Below are 16845 nucleotides of genomic sequence, written 5' to 3'. Positions count from 1 at the left end.
TTTAAAAGCTGCTGCAGGGCAGCAGACGTTCACAGGAAGCTGGACCAGCAATGGCTCTGCTGAAGGTTCTGCTGCTGCTGCTGGGTGAGTCGGACACACTGGACACACTGGAGACACTGGAGACACTGGACACACTGGACACACTGGACACACTGGAGACACTTCCACTGGTTCCAGGGAAGCTGCTGCTCTCTGTGACCCTCAAACTTCCCTCTGATTCTGTTTCAGACTGAAACTTCTTTGCATATAAAGTGTGATGCTTTTTAATCTTTAACTGTTTATCCCTTTTCTGTCCCAGCAGTCATGCTTGCACCTGATTTCTCAGTAAAGTCCTCCTTTTTCCTCTTCAGGCGTCTCAGTGAACTCAGATGTTTCTCTGCAGAAGAGAATCATTGGCGTTCATGACTGTGACGACACGGAGCGCCTTTATCATGTTCGCCTGCAGCGCAGCAAAGGTACAGAGACGTTCCGCTGTGGAGGATCTCTGATCCACTCTGAGTGGATCCTGACTGCAGCTCACTGCTGGAAGTCGGAGCCAGGCTGGTAGGAAAGAGACATTAACAGTTTTATCTGAAGGCGATCAGGTTTTCTGTGTGTTCATTATAATCTAACCTTTTCTGCAGGACTAACGTAGCGATGTTAAAAGTTCATCCACGGTCTGCTGGGCAGCAGGATCAAGTAATCCGTCACGATCCTGTGTGTACACTCGCCACGGCCAGCGGCATGACATCATGTTGCTGAAGCTGCAGACACCGGTAACAGATGTCCCACCTGCTCAGCTACCAAGATGCAATAATCGTCTTAAAAAGTAAGTCTTTCTCTGACTGAAAACACGACTTCAGGTTTTCTGTCTCCGTTCCTCCAGTCCTGCTGCCTCTGCTCCAGCACACCTGAGTCAGGTAACTGGGCCGCCAGCAGAACCAGAACCCGTTTAAATCAGGTGTGTTGGACCAAAGACACATGTAAAGGACGTAGGACACCGTCACTGAGGACTGGAGGTGGACACCCCTGTGTCAGTGGATGAAGACCTTAATGGATTTATTTTCTGTTCTTTCATTCTTCTTCATTTTCTACATTGTTATCTTGTATTTTTACATTTTATTCTTATTGTGTTTTAGAGACGATGTTGTTCAGCTGGCAGGAGAGGGAGCAACGACCACCGGCCCCAATAATCAGCGATGTGACAGAAATATTGAAGCCATGAGAATAAAATCTTTGCCTCTGTCTCTGGGTCGAGTGAAGAACATGTTTATGATTCTCATGTTTCTCTACAGTAACCAGACTTCCTCCTGTTCCATCACATCTTCAGTGTGTCGACATGAAAGTTGATGCTGTTTCCCGCTTCATGCCGAGACATGGGCATGTATTTCTTACTTCAGCACCGAACAAGGATGCATGTCTTGTGAGTTTGTTTCTTCAGTGTCTCTCTACAGTGATGAGAAGACGTTTCTGTTTAACAACACAAATAAATATATTCACATAATTTTTTATTTACAGGGCGACTCTGGTGGAGCAGTGGTGTACGACAACATGATTTATGGTGTAATTTGTTTAGGCGGAAGCGCTCCATGTCAGAAACCAACTGTAATCATAGATGTGTGTCAATACATGGACTGGATAAAACAAACAACTGGCCTTAAATAAAACCCTCATCAGATTTCCTCTCTGATGTAATTTTGCAGTTGTACCTTCATCAGTTTGTCCAACATGTTTGTAGAATTAGGATAAATTAATTGTTTTGTTGTTTTGTCACCTGACCTTGACCTCCCTAACGGAGATTTCTCTGCCTCAGAAATGAAAAACAAATCAATAAATGCATGAAAAAGAAACATTTCTTGGCATTGGAATGTCTTTACATTCATGGTTCAGTTGATATTTTCCCTGAACTACGTCTGAAAACGTGGCACGAGTTTTAAATCGCATGAAGAGGAACACCACAAGTAATTTATTCATTCGGTTTTTGTCTTTATTTTACATCAGAAATGAACACGCAGCATCTAAACTCTGCAGCTCTGGAGTTACTCTTCCTGATTTTGTTCCAGAGAACTTTACACTCCAACAAGACCAAAGAGCTGTGCACAAAAAAACTAGAAAATTTCGGAAGAAATTTAGCCGGGGCCTGCCAAGGCGCGGCCGTGGGGTTTGGGCCCGGCGTCGTCACGCCACAAATCGGCGTCGACGCTAAAGAACGCCGTGACGTAATCAGTGGCACGCGGAGAACCGCAAGAACGTTAAGTGAGGCGGACGTGCACCATTCGGTACGATTTAAAATGTTGTCAAGGCTTTTATTTTGGAAGTTTTGTTAAACTTCATTTCAAAGGGCCAAACTAATCCCATGCGTAATAGTCCTTGGGTTAAAATAGTTATATAATGCTCAAAACACAAGTAGCTGATGTAAAAAAATGCAAGGCTTTTATTTTGAAATTTTCAGTATGCTTCATTTTTAAGTTCCGAACTAATACCACGTGTAAGAGTGCTTTGGATGAAAAAGTCAAAAAAAGCCAAAAAGAGCTATTACCTCATGTAAAAATATTCAAGGCTTTTATTTTGAAATTATTATTATGCTCCATTTTAAAGTTCCAAACTAATCCCATGTGTAACAGTGCTTTGGATGAAAAAGTCATATACGGCCAAAAAAAGCAATTACATGATGTAAAAATATTCAAGGCTTTTATTTTGAAATTTTCAGTATGCTTCATTTCAGAGGGCCAAACTAATACCACGTGTAACAGTGCTTTGGATGAAAAAGTCATATACGGCCAAAAAGAGCAATTACGTCATGTAAAATATTCAAGGCTTTTATTTTGAAATTTTCAGTATGCTTAATTTTAAAGTTCCAAACTAATCCCATGTGTAACAGTGCTTTGGATGGAAAAGTCAGATAAAGCCAAAAAGAGCAATTACATGATGTAAAAATATTCAGGGCTTTTATTTTGAAATTATTATTATGCTCCATTTTAAAGTTCCAAACTAATCCCATGTGTAACAGTGCTTTGGATGAAAAAGTCATATACGGCCAAAAACAGCAATTACCTGATGTAAAAATATTCAAGGCTTTTATTTTGAAATTATTATTATGCTCCATTTTAAAGTTCCGAACTAATCCCATGTGTAACATTGCTTTGGATGAAAAAGTCATATACGGCCAAAAAGAGCAATTACGTCATGTAAAAATATTCAAGGCTTTTATTTTGAAATTTTCAGTATGCTTAATTTTAAAGTTTAAAACTAATCCCATGTGTAACAGTTACTGAGTTAAATCAGTTATATACAGCCGATAGCAGCAGGTAGTTCTAAAGGCCAGTTCTCAGTCCTGATCTGTTTCAACTGAGGGTAGATAGAACTACAGTGATGCGTTTTTGTAGTCCTAATGAGCAGCCAATAGCCTCTTGAGTTCCGTTGCTATGGTAAATAATGGTCTCAGCAGGTGTGAGCTGTGAGCTCTGAGCTCTCAAACACACAAGTGTTTGCTCAAACACACAAGTGTGTTTGAGCAAACACACTTTACTGAAAAAAAGCATTGGAAACAAATCCTTCTTGTTCGGGAACCGTAATACATATTCGAAAAGCGTTTTAAGCGTATGACAGTTCAATGTGTCTTCTGCGATAGTCCCGAGATTCATATCTGTACCTCACTCAGAGCATTTACAGCGATGAGAGAAAGAAATGTTGTGCCCAGATATGAACCGAGATGGGCTGTCACTCTAATTTGAAGAAAAATGAGAAACTTTGGGTCGCTTAGAGGCAAATTGTGGACAAACCGTAACTGGTATCGATGAGCCGTCTTCACTTTCGAAGAGATCACAGACGTATCTACAAAATGAAATTTGAATGGCATTTCTAGGTGAATTTGTGACGACACAGCAAATCCTCAAAAATAGGGTATTTCTAGGATTTTACCCATTGACTTATAATGGGGTTTTTTTCGTAGTTTTTCGCGAATTATGTCGCCACGTTAAGCCCAAATCCCACCACAAGTAATAGCTCCAATGGCGTGAATTTTCTGCACGTTTTGATACCTCATTTGTAGGTGTGCACCCAGCGGTATGAGCCGCATTAACGGTGACGGAAGAAAAATAAAGAAGAAGAATATTAAAGAGACGCTTCTCTCCGACAATAGTAATAGGTTCCTGCCATTGCTTTGCATGGCAGGCCCCAATAATGAAACAGAAGTCACAAAATGCAATTAACAAATAATAAAATCCTAATAACTTAAATGTAAAACAACAACAAAAAAACACCTCATTATTAAAAAAAGATACCCTTTTATTTCAAGGAAATAAAAGGTTCAATATTTAAAGCAATTTAAAAGTCAAAATCTGAAATGAAAAAGAAGTCTTAACCCTCTAAATGGGTCTTTTTTGACCCGGCGAGGTCATTTTTCTGCAATATCTTTGTAAAGAAAATTTTCCATCACTTAATATTCCAGGTATTCCTCAAAAACATGTTGCTAATATCATGCAACTCAAGTTTTTGCTTTTACTTTGGGAACCACTGCACTGGAGGGACCCGGAAAATCAGCCACGACGCAGGAGTGAGCAGAAAACTCCGATTTATTGGAAGCTCAGCTCAGACCGGTGGATCTTCAGCTGGAGCACTGCGAGAGGACGAGGAGAGGAGAGATCAGTGACTAGAGAAATACTACTGACGGAATCAGTTTACTGCGATGAGGGCGAGATGGGAGCGCTGGAAAACTACCAGCTGACAGCGTTGGATAATCTGGTTGTGACCGAGAGAGGAGTAAGAAGGAAAACAGACAGGGAAACAAAAACACAGGCGCAAGGAATAACGGACATGAGGGACAAGACATGGATCGACTCAAAACAGAAGACACAGAGCACCATGTGAGCATCACAGGAAAACAAATGACCCACTCAAAACAGACCCACTCACAGAAGACTGTATAGTCAGTCACTCAGGCATCAGAGGGCTAAGAAAACATTTTAAAACGGGTCAAACTTATTAATGGTAGTTTCTCGTTGCCACAAATTTAACATAAAATGATAGTAGAACATTTTCCTCTATCGCAGTTAAACACAATGCCACTGTTAATTAGGATTTTTTTTTAAATTTTGACACCTTTTATAGGCTTACAGAAAGATATATAAAAAAAGACTTATCTTAAAAACATTAACATAAAAATCTCCTGCAAAATAAAGGAGGAAGTGCAAAAACATTTGTTTTCTTTCACTGTTGCGATCATAACAGTTCTAATCTCCCGAATCCTTCCATCCAATCTCACTTATCAATTCTGATGCCAGAATAATATCTAAAGTACTAACAATTAGGCTTGAGAAATTTTTACCATCCCATTCCGACCCTGATCAGAACGGATTTACAAAGGGTTCACCATGGTAACCGTCGTGTACTGAATACAATTCATGCAAAATATGAACATCCCGATACAGCTTCGCTTTCACTTGATGCAGAAAAAGCATTCGATAGAGTGGAACGTAATTATCTCTACAAAGTTCTCTCTCAATTCGGTTTTGGTAGTAATTTCATAAACTGGATTAAAATAATTTATAATAAACCTTCTGCCTCAGTTCTAACTAATAACATTGTATATAAACAATAGATTTGGACACTAAACACCTTATTACCACGATTACACATCATAACTGTCTGAAATACTATGAAAATGATATTCATAATACTATTTTCAGAAGGTACTTTCAATCCGACAAACCAGACTCATCTGAACGCATAAATTAATTTAACAGGTCAAAGAGTCTTGTAGTACACCCACATGGCCGCTAGATGGCAGCAGTGACCCTTCACAGCTGACTGTGTTTTCTCGGCTAAAAACGACATCAAAGACTTCTGTTGTGTTTTTATTCTTGTGATTCAACCTTTTTATTTTATTAATGTCTGTATTTGCGATCATCTTTTTTTTTCTTTTTTTTTTTTACTTTTTTGGTCTAAAGGACCACAGGTTTCTAATTATATGGCCTAAATCTAATTCAATAACTATTACAGCCAGAGAAATAAACTTTACTTAAAGTGGCTTATTCACGGTATTTTTGCTATGCTGTGCTTTTTACTTTTACTTGAGTAACTTTCTCATAAAGTATTGCTCCTCTTACTTGAGTAAAATGTCTGGATACTCAAAAAATTCTCAGACATTATTTTGGTTAACCTTCAGAATTTTGTTAAAGTTTCATAAGTTTTATATTGAAAGAAACTTATTTGGAAATGAATTTCTTTATATAGTGTGATTTTGTTATTTTGTAATTATGTTTATTATTTTCATTTTGGTCCTTAAAATACCAAAATTTCCACATAACTTTATATTCTGGTGCCTTAAATTGTGTCATTTTAAATACTAAATGATTGATGTTTTGATCAATTACCAAATACTTCTTTTTTTTACTTTTGAGTTAAAAATATGTTGAAGTAGTGCTAGTCTTACATGAGTATAATTTTTGGCTAAACTACCCGGCCGTGTGTATTGTGAAACAACTTTAATGTGCGTTTGGGATCATTTTTCTTACTATATCCAAGTTCTTTCAGTCTCTGTTCATATCAGGTAAGTAAATTAGAAAGTTTTGCGACGCACTAGTAAAACAGCCCCACAGCATGATGCTGCCACCACCATGACAGCTCATACAGTGTTTTTACGTTTGAAAGCCTCTCCTTGACGTCTTGAAACATATTTGTTGTCACGGCAGCCAAACCGCTTCTCCATGTGGGGATTCTGGGTTTTGGTTTTGCTTTGGCTTTGGGACTCTCTCAAGCTGACGAGATTCTTTTCTTTTCTTTCGAGTGACACCAGTTCTCCAGGAGTTTCCTGTTTACGGGAGGATTGAGAGCCTGCGGTTCCTGGACTGTTCCTGATTATCCCGAGCAGCTGTCTCTGATCTGAGAGGGACAGTTTAGATCAGGTGGTTGAAACAAGCAACAAGGTGACTTTTTGAAACGCCGGTTTACCGCGGCGTTTTCCCCACAACTCCAAAATGTGTCTGCGTAGGACTCTAAATTGCCCTTGGGTGTAAGTTTGGGCAAAACGTCAAATTCACCAGACAAGCAAACAATTTAAGTGAATTCTGCTACTTCTGCCAAATATTAAGAAGCTCGATTATTGTGATATTACAGTCTCATGACTGATTACGTACAAACAGCCCAATATCTGGGTAGTAAAGACAATAATCCACAGTAACACGTCCTGGATGACACCAAGCTCTGCTAAGCCACCTGGTTTGCTTTTGCCACTCCTCTTTAGATCTCTGTCTTTCTGTATGACGATGGATTAGGAGATATGATCGTTCTCCACGATGCCTCCATTTTAGCTCCTCTGAGGTTTGAGGTCAAGGTTCGGGGGACATTTGAGCTTTTGATGATGCTAACCAGCTGCTCCCGGTTGTAGAAACACCTTGTCACCACGGTTACACATCATAACTGTCTGAAAGTTTAAAAAAAATAAAGTAAAATAGCTGCATTCCAAAAATACAAAATCTTACCAAGTATTTTTGGTCTAGATTCAAGTCAGGATGTACTAGATCACTTGAAGTAACACAAAACTAACTTGCAAGTAACTTTTCAGCAAGATATAGGATCTTGTTCATATCAATTATTCCTTCATATCGATTACAAAAAATATTGCTTCCGCTGGCAGAATATTTCAATAATAAGACATTTTTCCCATTTTATAAGTGAAGTAATCTGCCAGTGGAACTAAAGACTTTTTCATCAGGAACTGTTGACTTTAAACAAGCTCCTATATCTTGCTTGCTAGTTGTAAGTTAGTTTTGTCATATTTCGAGTTGACTACAATATTTGCACCAGAAATATGCCAAAATAAGTAAAGTAAAACTTTATATTTTTTTTGCAGTGTCCAGCATGTAAAACCAGAGTGAATAATTGCCCAAACATGCAACAGTATAACCAAAATATTATATCAGAGCTAGCGTAACAGAGCTGCTCCAACACGCCGCCACCATGAGATTAAAAGCAGATAAACAACTTGATTTGTTTGGTCGATTTCAACACAAAAAGACATAAAAACAAACTTCAGTAATGAGCTTTGACCTTTGTTGCAAGACCTGAAAGGAGAGGATTGTGCGTTTCATGTTGTTTATGACTCAAAGAAAGCAGAGCGTGAGGCATAAAAAAAAAAGAGACGCATGCACGGAAGATCTGAGGGAATAATACCTGAAAAATTTAAAATAGGAACCAGCTTCGGCTCCAATTTACCACACCAGAGCTTCTTCCCCCAGCCGAGCAGAAAGGCTGCAGGGCCAGAGTGTACGGGAGGAGGAAGAGGAGCGGATCGGCTGGTACCAGCAGAGGAAGAGGAGGAGGAGGAGGGCCCCCTTTCATCTTTCTCATTAAAGCCGGTGCAGCGGGGGCCGTCGTGAAGGAGCCCAGGGACATGAGGATCGGGCCTGAATGGGGCGACAGTCGTAAAGTTACACATTGCAGAATTAACAGCAATATTTAGGTTTATGCAGTCAGTCATGGAGTATGTGTTACTCATACATTCATAAATGTCAGAGTTATAGACTAAATATTTAATCCACAAGCTAAATATTTAGCTTACAAACTAAATATCCAAATTAAATATCTATTTTGCTAACTATTTAGCTTTTAAGCATTTAATTTCCAAACTACATATTTAGCTTGCTAATGATAACAAATAAATATTTAATTTGGAGGTGCATATTTAGTTCGCAAACTAAATATTAAACAAAACTAATTAGTTGGGAACTAAATAATTGTTTCAAAGTTAAATATTAGGCTTGCTAACTGAATAGCTAAGTATTTAACTTGCTAAGTACTTACTTAGCGAGTATTTAGTTATGTCTGAGCTAAATATTTAGTTTGGAACAAAAATATTTATTTGGAAATAAATATTCAATTTGGAGCTAAATAGATTAAAAACTAAATATTTGGCTAAATATCTATTTAGTTAGCCAAAAACTAAGTATTTGACTCAGACTTAAACATTTAGTTTAACATTTAGCTTGGAACTGTATTTTAGCAAAATACATAGTCAATTTACAGCTAAATATTTAATTAGTAGACTAAATATTTAGCTTCCAGCTAAATATTAGCTTGTGAATTAAATAATTTTTAACTATTTATTTAGTTATAGTTTTAACTGACATTTATGAATGAATGGAATGATGAAAATACGACTTTGAAAAATGAACACCCACATGTTTTTCTCTATGACCGGCTAAATAAAACCCAAATCTTGCTGTTAATTTTTTTTACTGTATAACTTGACAAACGGGCCTTCATGGCCTTCAGGCGCCAGAAGGAGGAGGAAGAGGATGGGCCTCCATGTCAGACCTTCACCTTAAACTTCCCCGCCTCCCCCAGGCGCCAAGATAAAGACCTCTTATCTGCGCTCACCTTCCCTCCCGGCCAGGGAGCGACCCCAGCAGCTGCCGGGAGGCTGAGGGGCCCGCCATGGCTGAGTGGCTCTGAAGCGTTCTGTCAAAGAGAGAGGATATGAAGGAGCAAAGCAGATGTTAACAGCCGCCATGTGGGACGGAGCGATTATCACGGGGAAAAGAGCTGATCCGGCGTCGGACAGACCAGGAGTTTCAATAAAACATTCAGACCAAGATTCTTATGTTTTGATGGGTTTTTTGTTTGATGCTTAAGCCTCTAATAGAGAATCCAGACCTTGAAGAATTTTGTTTTGTTCAGAGGTTCCTGTCCGAGTTTCATCATTAAGATTAATCTCGGAGCTTCAGAGTTTTTTTCTGAAATTTGCTCCTTTTGTTTTTGATTTTTACCTACAATGGTTCACTTTTGATGTGACGTTTCTATGCAGAAATTGAATCAAACCACTAAAATCTGCTTGTATTAACATTTTAATTTAAAGGACCTAGATCAGTTCCACACGATCTTGCCCACTGTGGAGGGCCCAAAGACTCACATGACCCGGCATTCAGAGGTGGACTTTCTGCTGAACTCGGGTTCACAGTTCTACTGCATAATGAATGAGTTGCTAATGAGCTTTTGGACTCATTTTGGTCGACGACTATATGCCTGGGAAGGTTCTCCATGGTTTAATTGTAAGACTCCCAGACTGTTAGATATCAGTGTTTTTGTTTCTTATTTGTTTTTGGATGTCTTCACAACAGGACCTTGTGTGATGCTTTATTCAGTCCAGTGGACTGAATTGGGGACCAAAATGTCAACATTTATTACATTTTCAACTGTTGCGTGTGAAAGAGAGTTTGATTTTTCAACCAAACCCTCTGAAAAATATGTACTCCTCCTGGCCTTTGGAGGCGCTGCACAAAGAACCACCGAAGCAAACGACACAAAATCCTCTGAAGAAGACACTGAGCGCAACTTCCTTCTTCATAAAATGTAAATAAAAATTGAGTGGCGTCAGATTTTAGTGGTTGTAAGATTTCTGTTTTTAGAAAAATGAGCAATTTCTACCGCTAGCGCTTGTCTGGCGCGTTTGTCTTAGTTGTACTTACCCAAAATTCCCTGCACTGTAGCTCACGTTCTGTTTTTGGGGCGGTCTCCGGTCTGCTCGGCGTTCACACATGCGTTTGAACCGCACCAGAGTTCACGTTTACCATGTTTACGTTTTTCGAGTTTACCTTTGGGCTCATTCACACCAGCCCAGTCCAGAACACTTTAATCCAACTCCAGCCAAAGTCTGGTTCATTTGGGAAGGTGTGAATGCGTGTTCAAACTGGAACGAACTCTGGTCCACCTACAAACCTCTCTCTCGGTTCGGTTGAAGAAAACTCTGGTACGGTTCAAGTCTTTCAGCCTTCTTCATGTTGGCACTAAGGTTCTACTTAGTTTTTGTTTTAGAGTGGAAATTACATTTGGATAGCTTTTTGTCCTTTATTAAAGGAAATCATTTTCATAAAAAATTATTTTGTTTTTTATTTTGCATTTACTTGGGTCATGTTTGATAGTAAAAAAAAATAGTTTGATGATCTGAAAGATTTGCACATAAGAAATCCTCAAGGATATTAATAGTTTTTTTTTACAGCATAAATGATATTTAATTCCTTTAAAAATGTGTTGAATCAGTCCTTTAATGGTCTCCAGAGGTTAGATTGGGATGCTGCAGGATCCGTCCTTCTCCTGCACCAGGGCATGGTTAGTGTTTTATTTTTTTTCTGTTGACTGTTTGGGAGAAATGCGAAGTGCATCAGCATTAAAGTAAACGCTTCAACAAAATAACAAATTCAAAAAGGAAAAAGACTTTTTGCTCATGCGGCGCTGCATCTCAGATCTCTCCCCTCCTCGTTAGCAAATTAAGTCCCATGACAGCAACTCCTTCACCTCCCGAAATACGAACTCGGAGACAAATTAAACATGCATATTTAATGGGACAGGAGCATGATTACAGGCTCTTGCTAAATGAGAGCGTGAGCGGTGAGGAAATCCAAGAGTGAGAGCTTCATGGCCCGCAGAGTTTGAAGGAGAAAAAAGAGAGAATTCATCTTTATTACATGGCGGCTCTTTGGGAGTAACCCTGGCAGAACTTCCCCCACTCTGCAGGGCTGATCTCACTCGGGTCGGTGCTGCGGGTTTCTATAACAACCACAAAAAGCAGACAGTGTAGTAGACGAGCTTGGCATGAGCCTTTACAACCACTTGAACCATCAAACAGCATTTTGGAGGAGGCCGTGCGCTGCCAAGTGGATTCAGAACCTCAAAGCGTTTCTTTGTCAGTCTGCAGTGAGAACGTTACAATTTTAAGCAACTCAGAAATTCTTGCACTTATGGAATCCTTTATGGACGTGTGGAACATCAATAACTACTAACAAACTTATTATATTTCATTAAGATTAAATCGATTGAGTATTATTATTATTATTAATCGTATAACAGATACCGAGATTCGGATATTAATATTGTATGAATGATTTTTCTCATGTCCACGTTTGTAGCCAAACAGTGAAGAAAAACAACACAGCAGATCTAAAGATCTGTTTAGATCTTCATGTCTCCTGCATTTTTGCAGTGAGGACAAAAGGACAAGAATAGACTCCGGCCGTGTCGTAAATAGAAATGTGTATAAAACTCCTCTAATCGTTTATATTTGCTGGACTGAAAATGCTTAACGCTGCATTTCGTTTACATCAAAACACGTAGCTGGGAAGTCGACGTGACGTGATTTCCCCACTTTGTCGTGTTTCAGTTATCGGAAAGCCTTTAATTTACTAACCCAACCTTGCAACCGCCAGCAAACACCATTAACCAGAGCTGCACACGACTCATCGTGCAAATAAACACCGTTTTACTACTTGCTATATACACATAAAAAGTACTACTTGTACTTTTACGTGATTAAAGGTGAAAAACCACTGAAACAACAAATATTAAAACAGTAAAAGTAACAGAGTTGACCGCTAAAGCTGAGAGCGCATCTTGAAATCCTAACTGAGTGCCAGTGAGGTTTGTGAATATTCTTTCTGTGTTTGGACGTCAAGTTGTTTGGAAATAGTTTCATAGCAATTCTCTAAGATTACATCTGATATCTTTCCGATCTGGCATTGTGTTTCCACACACCTTCATCCTCCAAAATCAACAAACTCCTGTTTTTACCGAGCTGCTTACCCTGATGTTTATCGATTAAAACAGTTTATTTGACTGACCTTGCTTCTACTCTAGCTCTCATTTTCTTCTGTTTAGCTTCCTTTGTAAGCGTTTTAGACGCGCTGGCTCCCCGATGAGTCAGACTCCCGTCTGATTTGCTTTGTGGTTATTTGTCACAATGAGCAAGAAAAGATCAGAAAACGAACGTTTTCAAACTGTTTGGGTTTTGTGCTGAAGACGTTGTTGAGCAACGTGTCGACGAAACAACAGTTGACGAGTTGCTGCCTGCACAGTCCTCAGACTAAAAAATGTTATCTGGAGGGAAACAGAAACTTCTCCAGAACACTGCAACTCAGGAATGACCCAATTCTGCAGATACTTCTGCGTTTCCCAAAATTTCTTGGGAAGCACATCTCCCAAGTAAATAAAGTATGACCTTCAAAACTCACACCGCAGCATTTGTTCTTGCGATTGTTGCATAAATTGCATTTTACCTCAAAAGTCCAAACTTAACAGAATTCAGGAAGAAATAAAAGCGTGTTTCTGTGGACCTCTATCAGCAGAGAAAATGAAAACAAAAGAAAGAAAGAAGAACTTCTGCTGATTAAAAAATCTCTTGGATGCTGCACATTCAGTATGCTGGGAGGAACTGGGTCAACCGTTCTCTATAAAGCAAATTATCTTTCACTCCCTTGAAATATGCACATTTGAATTTAGCGTCTGTCAAAAATCTGTGTTTTTAAGGTGCTGATTTGTTGAACGTAACGTGTTCCTAACGCTGAGTAAAGTTAAGCTGTCGGCTTGGTAGAAACCGACTTAGAAAGCTGTTACGCTTGTAAATAATTATATATACCGTATATATAAAAGACCTCTGGGGAAAAAAGAGGAGCAAAGCTCAGCTGTAACCACAGGACAATGCATCCTAACTCTGTGGATCCAGTAGTCATAAAAACCTGCTGGATTTATACTGAGGTGTGATATTATTAATGCTGCGACCTTCTTAAAACTTTGATTTGTCTGCCAGTCTGAGTTCAATGTCAATTGGAAAGCAAAGACATTAAATAATTCAAAGTTATTTGAAGAAAACGTGCTTATTTGTGATTTTTTTAAAGTAGCGAATATCTGCAATATTCAAAAGAATATACTTGTGTGTAATCCTTGTTGTACCAGAGAATACCAGGGTTCCACTGTATCATAATAAGTTCTTAAATTGGACGTTGACCAGACTGCAACTAGACCCTCAACCTTTTATATAAAAGTTCTTCTGTTCTGATCATGAATTTTAAATCCACAATCTCACATTAGAGCCACCCAGCTAAACACTAAAATTTAAAACATGAAAAGTAACATTTACATTCAACCAGTCGAGCTTTCCCATTTGTTCATGAATATGAAAAGAGAAAGCAATCAAGCAAAGAAAGAAAGAAGCATAGAAACAAGCAGACAAATACAGAAAAAAGCAAAGAGAAAGACGCAAACAAAGAGACGACGTGCCACATTATGGAGACGCTGAAGGCATTCGTGAAGGTTGACTCACGTCGGCATGCTAAAAGGCTTGGAATGACAGTTGGAAAGTTTCATCTAATATGTTCATCTAATTTTATATAAACACTTGGGAGCATGCATAGACTACAACATTTAGCTTCTAACCTATAACACATAAAACAGAAATAAAGCTAGACAACTCTGTGCTCAGTGGATCATTTAGAAGACAACTCTCTTAAAGGCTCAAAACGTATGAAATACCAACTGATCTAAATGACATACTATAAGAGGAGGTACATCAGAAACGATAACACACGCCATGTGACAAGACTTGCATTGTGATACTGACGGCTTACAATTTCCCCACAAAACCCCACTAATGAGGAGTGTAAACTTTTATTTGTCACCTGCCTGCGCGAGGCGTCTGCACCTTCTCACACCGTCACACACAGCAGCGTCCCATAAACGTCCTTGACCCACATGGATAAAATATTTGGCCCCCGGGGGACGCAGAACGAACAATAAACTGGGTCAAAAGGTTCGCTCACACACACACTGGGGCTTCTTGGAGGCCAGATGGCCAATTTGGTTCGAACTAAAGAAAAATTATTCACCACACATCTCGTCCTACATCTGAGTGGCTGCAGTCACCCAGCGCTGCGCAGAATAAAGGCCTCCTGCAGAGCGCTCAGCAGCCAGGTACAGCATGACCACTGAACAATTACACACCCAGCAGTCGACTGTGACCCACAGGAGGATTTCCTTCCATAGTTTCTGGAAGACTTTCTGCATCATTCTGTGCAAAAACTATTCCTGGAGAAACCAATTGAGATACGGCAGAAATTTAGACTGTTCACTGAATTTGATGAAAACATATGAGGCCAATTTCTGTATGAAAGAGTTGTTGCATTTGTATAAACTGTTCGGCTGTGGGTCAGAATGCTAGTTTTTCAAAGGGAAAGGAGTTCCATTGATGACATGTGAACACAGATTGTTACAATTTAAAGGTCTTTCTCATTTTTCAGTTGTATTGACATTGGCGTCTTTTGCAAAACTACAATGGAAACATGTTTCTTGAATCACAAAAGTCGTGATCAACAACCGGATGTTACTCCTGCTGGAAACGCTGAAGAAGATGACAGGAAGTGGTTGGAGAGCAGTGACACGACACGTTTTTAATCACTTGTCGCGAGAACAAACTTACGTGTGATTTTATTTTATTTCGGGGTTTTTTTTCCAACATTAGCAGAATATTGACAAAGTTTTGTGTACATTTGTAATAGAAATGCAGCTAATAAAAACATATTAACGCAAGAAAAAAACTGAAACGGCAAGATAATATAAAAACACAGGAGAAACAAAACAGGACCATGAATGAAGCTAAACGTCTAAACACCTACAAACTGACATAAGACTGTACAATTCTTATTTACAGTCAAACAGCTATTGAAAAAGTACACATGTTTGCATGTAAATATCTCATTTTAACTGTAATTGTTAACATTTAATTTCTGTAAAGACCACGCCCCCAAATCCTTTTTTCAATTCTGTCTCTGCCTGGGATGTAACTTCATTAAAATCTAATTAAAGTTAATAGTCTGGCCTACAGACTGTGAAATTTGCGAACTCTAACTCCCTATCAGCACATTCTTTGTGTGTAATGTAATGCTGTCCTGAGGTCATTAAGCTCATTTTCCCATAGATAACACGGAGAGCTCTTCCCTCTGTAGGCAAACGACACACATCTAAAATCTCAAATAAATTTATAGACCTGATGCTTTTCAGTGGAGAGGAGAAGAGAGGATGCCCCCACACAGATCCTGCAGATATAAATCTGATAGATGATGAGTTTATAGGAGCAGCTGAAATCCCCACATTGTTCACGTGACAGGGTTGAAATATCCCATGTCGTCCTCCGTTTCTCTGCTGAAAAGCTTTCTGTCCACTGTTGGTTGTTCCTCTCTGCCTCCTCCAGCTGCCTTCACCCGCTCATTGTTGGTTTTACTGCTTCCATTGTCGATGCCCGCTGGTCACCGCTATTTCCAGTTTCCCCTGGTTACCATTTCACTTTTAAATCCGGGCGCGCGCCCACGCTGAGCCGAGGTGTAAACAAGCAAATAAAACAAAGCTGCTGCGAGAGCGCAGGCAAACAACACAGGCTTTAAATAGACACAAATGAGGCTCCGCTGTGTTACCGGAGGTCATACCTGATGAACCGCTCCTCCTGTGGAACATGGCGGAAACGGATAAAACAACAGAATGCATGGAAATTGTTTACAGTGCTTTTCTCCTTTTACAGATTTTTTTCCGATTCAGCTTTTCCAGTCATGATCAAATGTTTGATCGGCGTATTAGGAGGAGTAAACTTCTGCCAAATAAGCTTGGAAATTCCTGAGCTTTTCCTGAACTTTGCGAGAAAACGTAGAAAATTTGAGGTTAATCTCAGAAAAGTTCAAGAAAAAAAACGTGGATATTTCTAAGTTTCGAAAGTCAAAAATGTTCAACTTTTCAAGTTCAGGAAAATCAAAAGCTTTTGACTTTTGACATTTTCTGGTCATCAGAAATGTTCAAGTTTTTTTTCTAAAAGATTTCTAAGATTAAAAATTTCTCATATTTTTTTCCAAGCAAAATTTTGACTTTTTGTGACAAAAAAATTCAAACTTTTGTAAAAATGTTCTGTGATTAATCTCAAAATGTGTTTTTTTTTCTAGCTAATTTTCTAGCTAATTTCCACTATTCAGTCACAGATTTTTTTCCTATAAATTCTTTTACTTTTGCCGATGAGAAATTTTCTTGTTTTCCTCCAGAGCATTTCTGAGATTAATCTCA

At 38.9% G+C, this 16845-nt stretch overlaps 1 protein-coding gene across 1 annotated transcript; it reads left to right on the top strand.

Annotated features, from left to right (window-relative positions):
• The first annotated feature begins 50 nt into the window (after window positions 1-50).
• Window positions 51-1644, top strand: LOC106700161 (alpha- and beta-fibrinogenase OhS1-like). Its single transcript, XM_014474621.2, is given in 7 exon segments — window positions 51-84; window positions 351-543; window positions 624-697; window positions 700-808; window positions 1119-1180; window positions 1275-1402; window positions 1498-1644. Coding segments are annotated over 7 exon segments (747 nt in total).
• Window positions 1645-16845: the final 15201 nt, after the last annotated feature.

Source organism: Xiphophorus maculatus, chromosome 11 (assembly GCF_002775205.1).
Source record: "Xiphophorus maculatus strain JP 163 A chromosome 11, X_maculatus-5.0-male, whole genome shotgun sequence".
Taxonomy (NCBI): Eukaryota; Metazoa; Chordata; class Actinopteri; order Cyprinodontiformes; family Poeciliidae; genus Xiphophorus; species Xiphophorus maculatus.
Note: the sequence above shows the minus strand (reverse complement) of the source record. Positions and strands in the feature narration are given on the sequence as shown.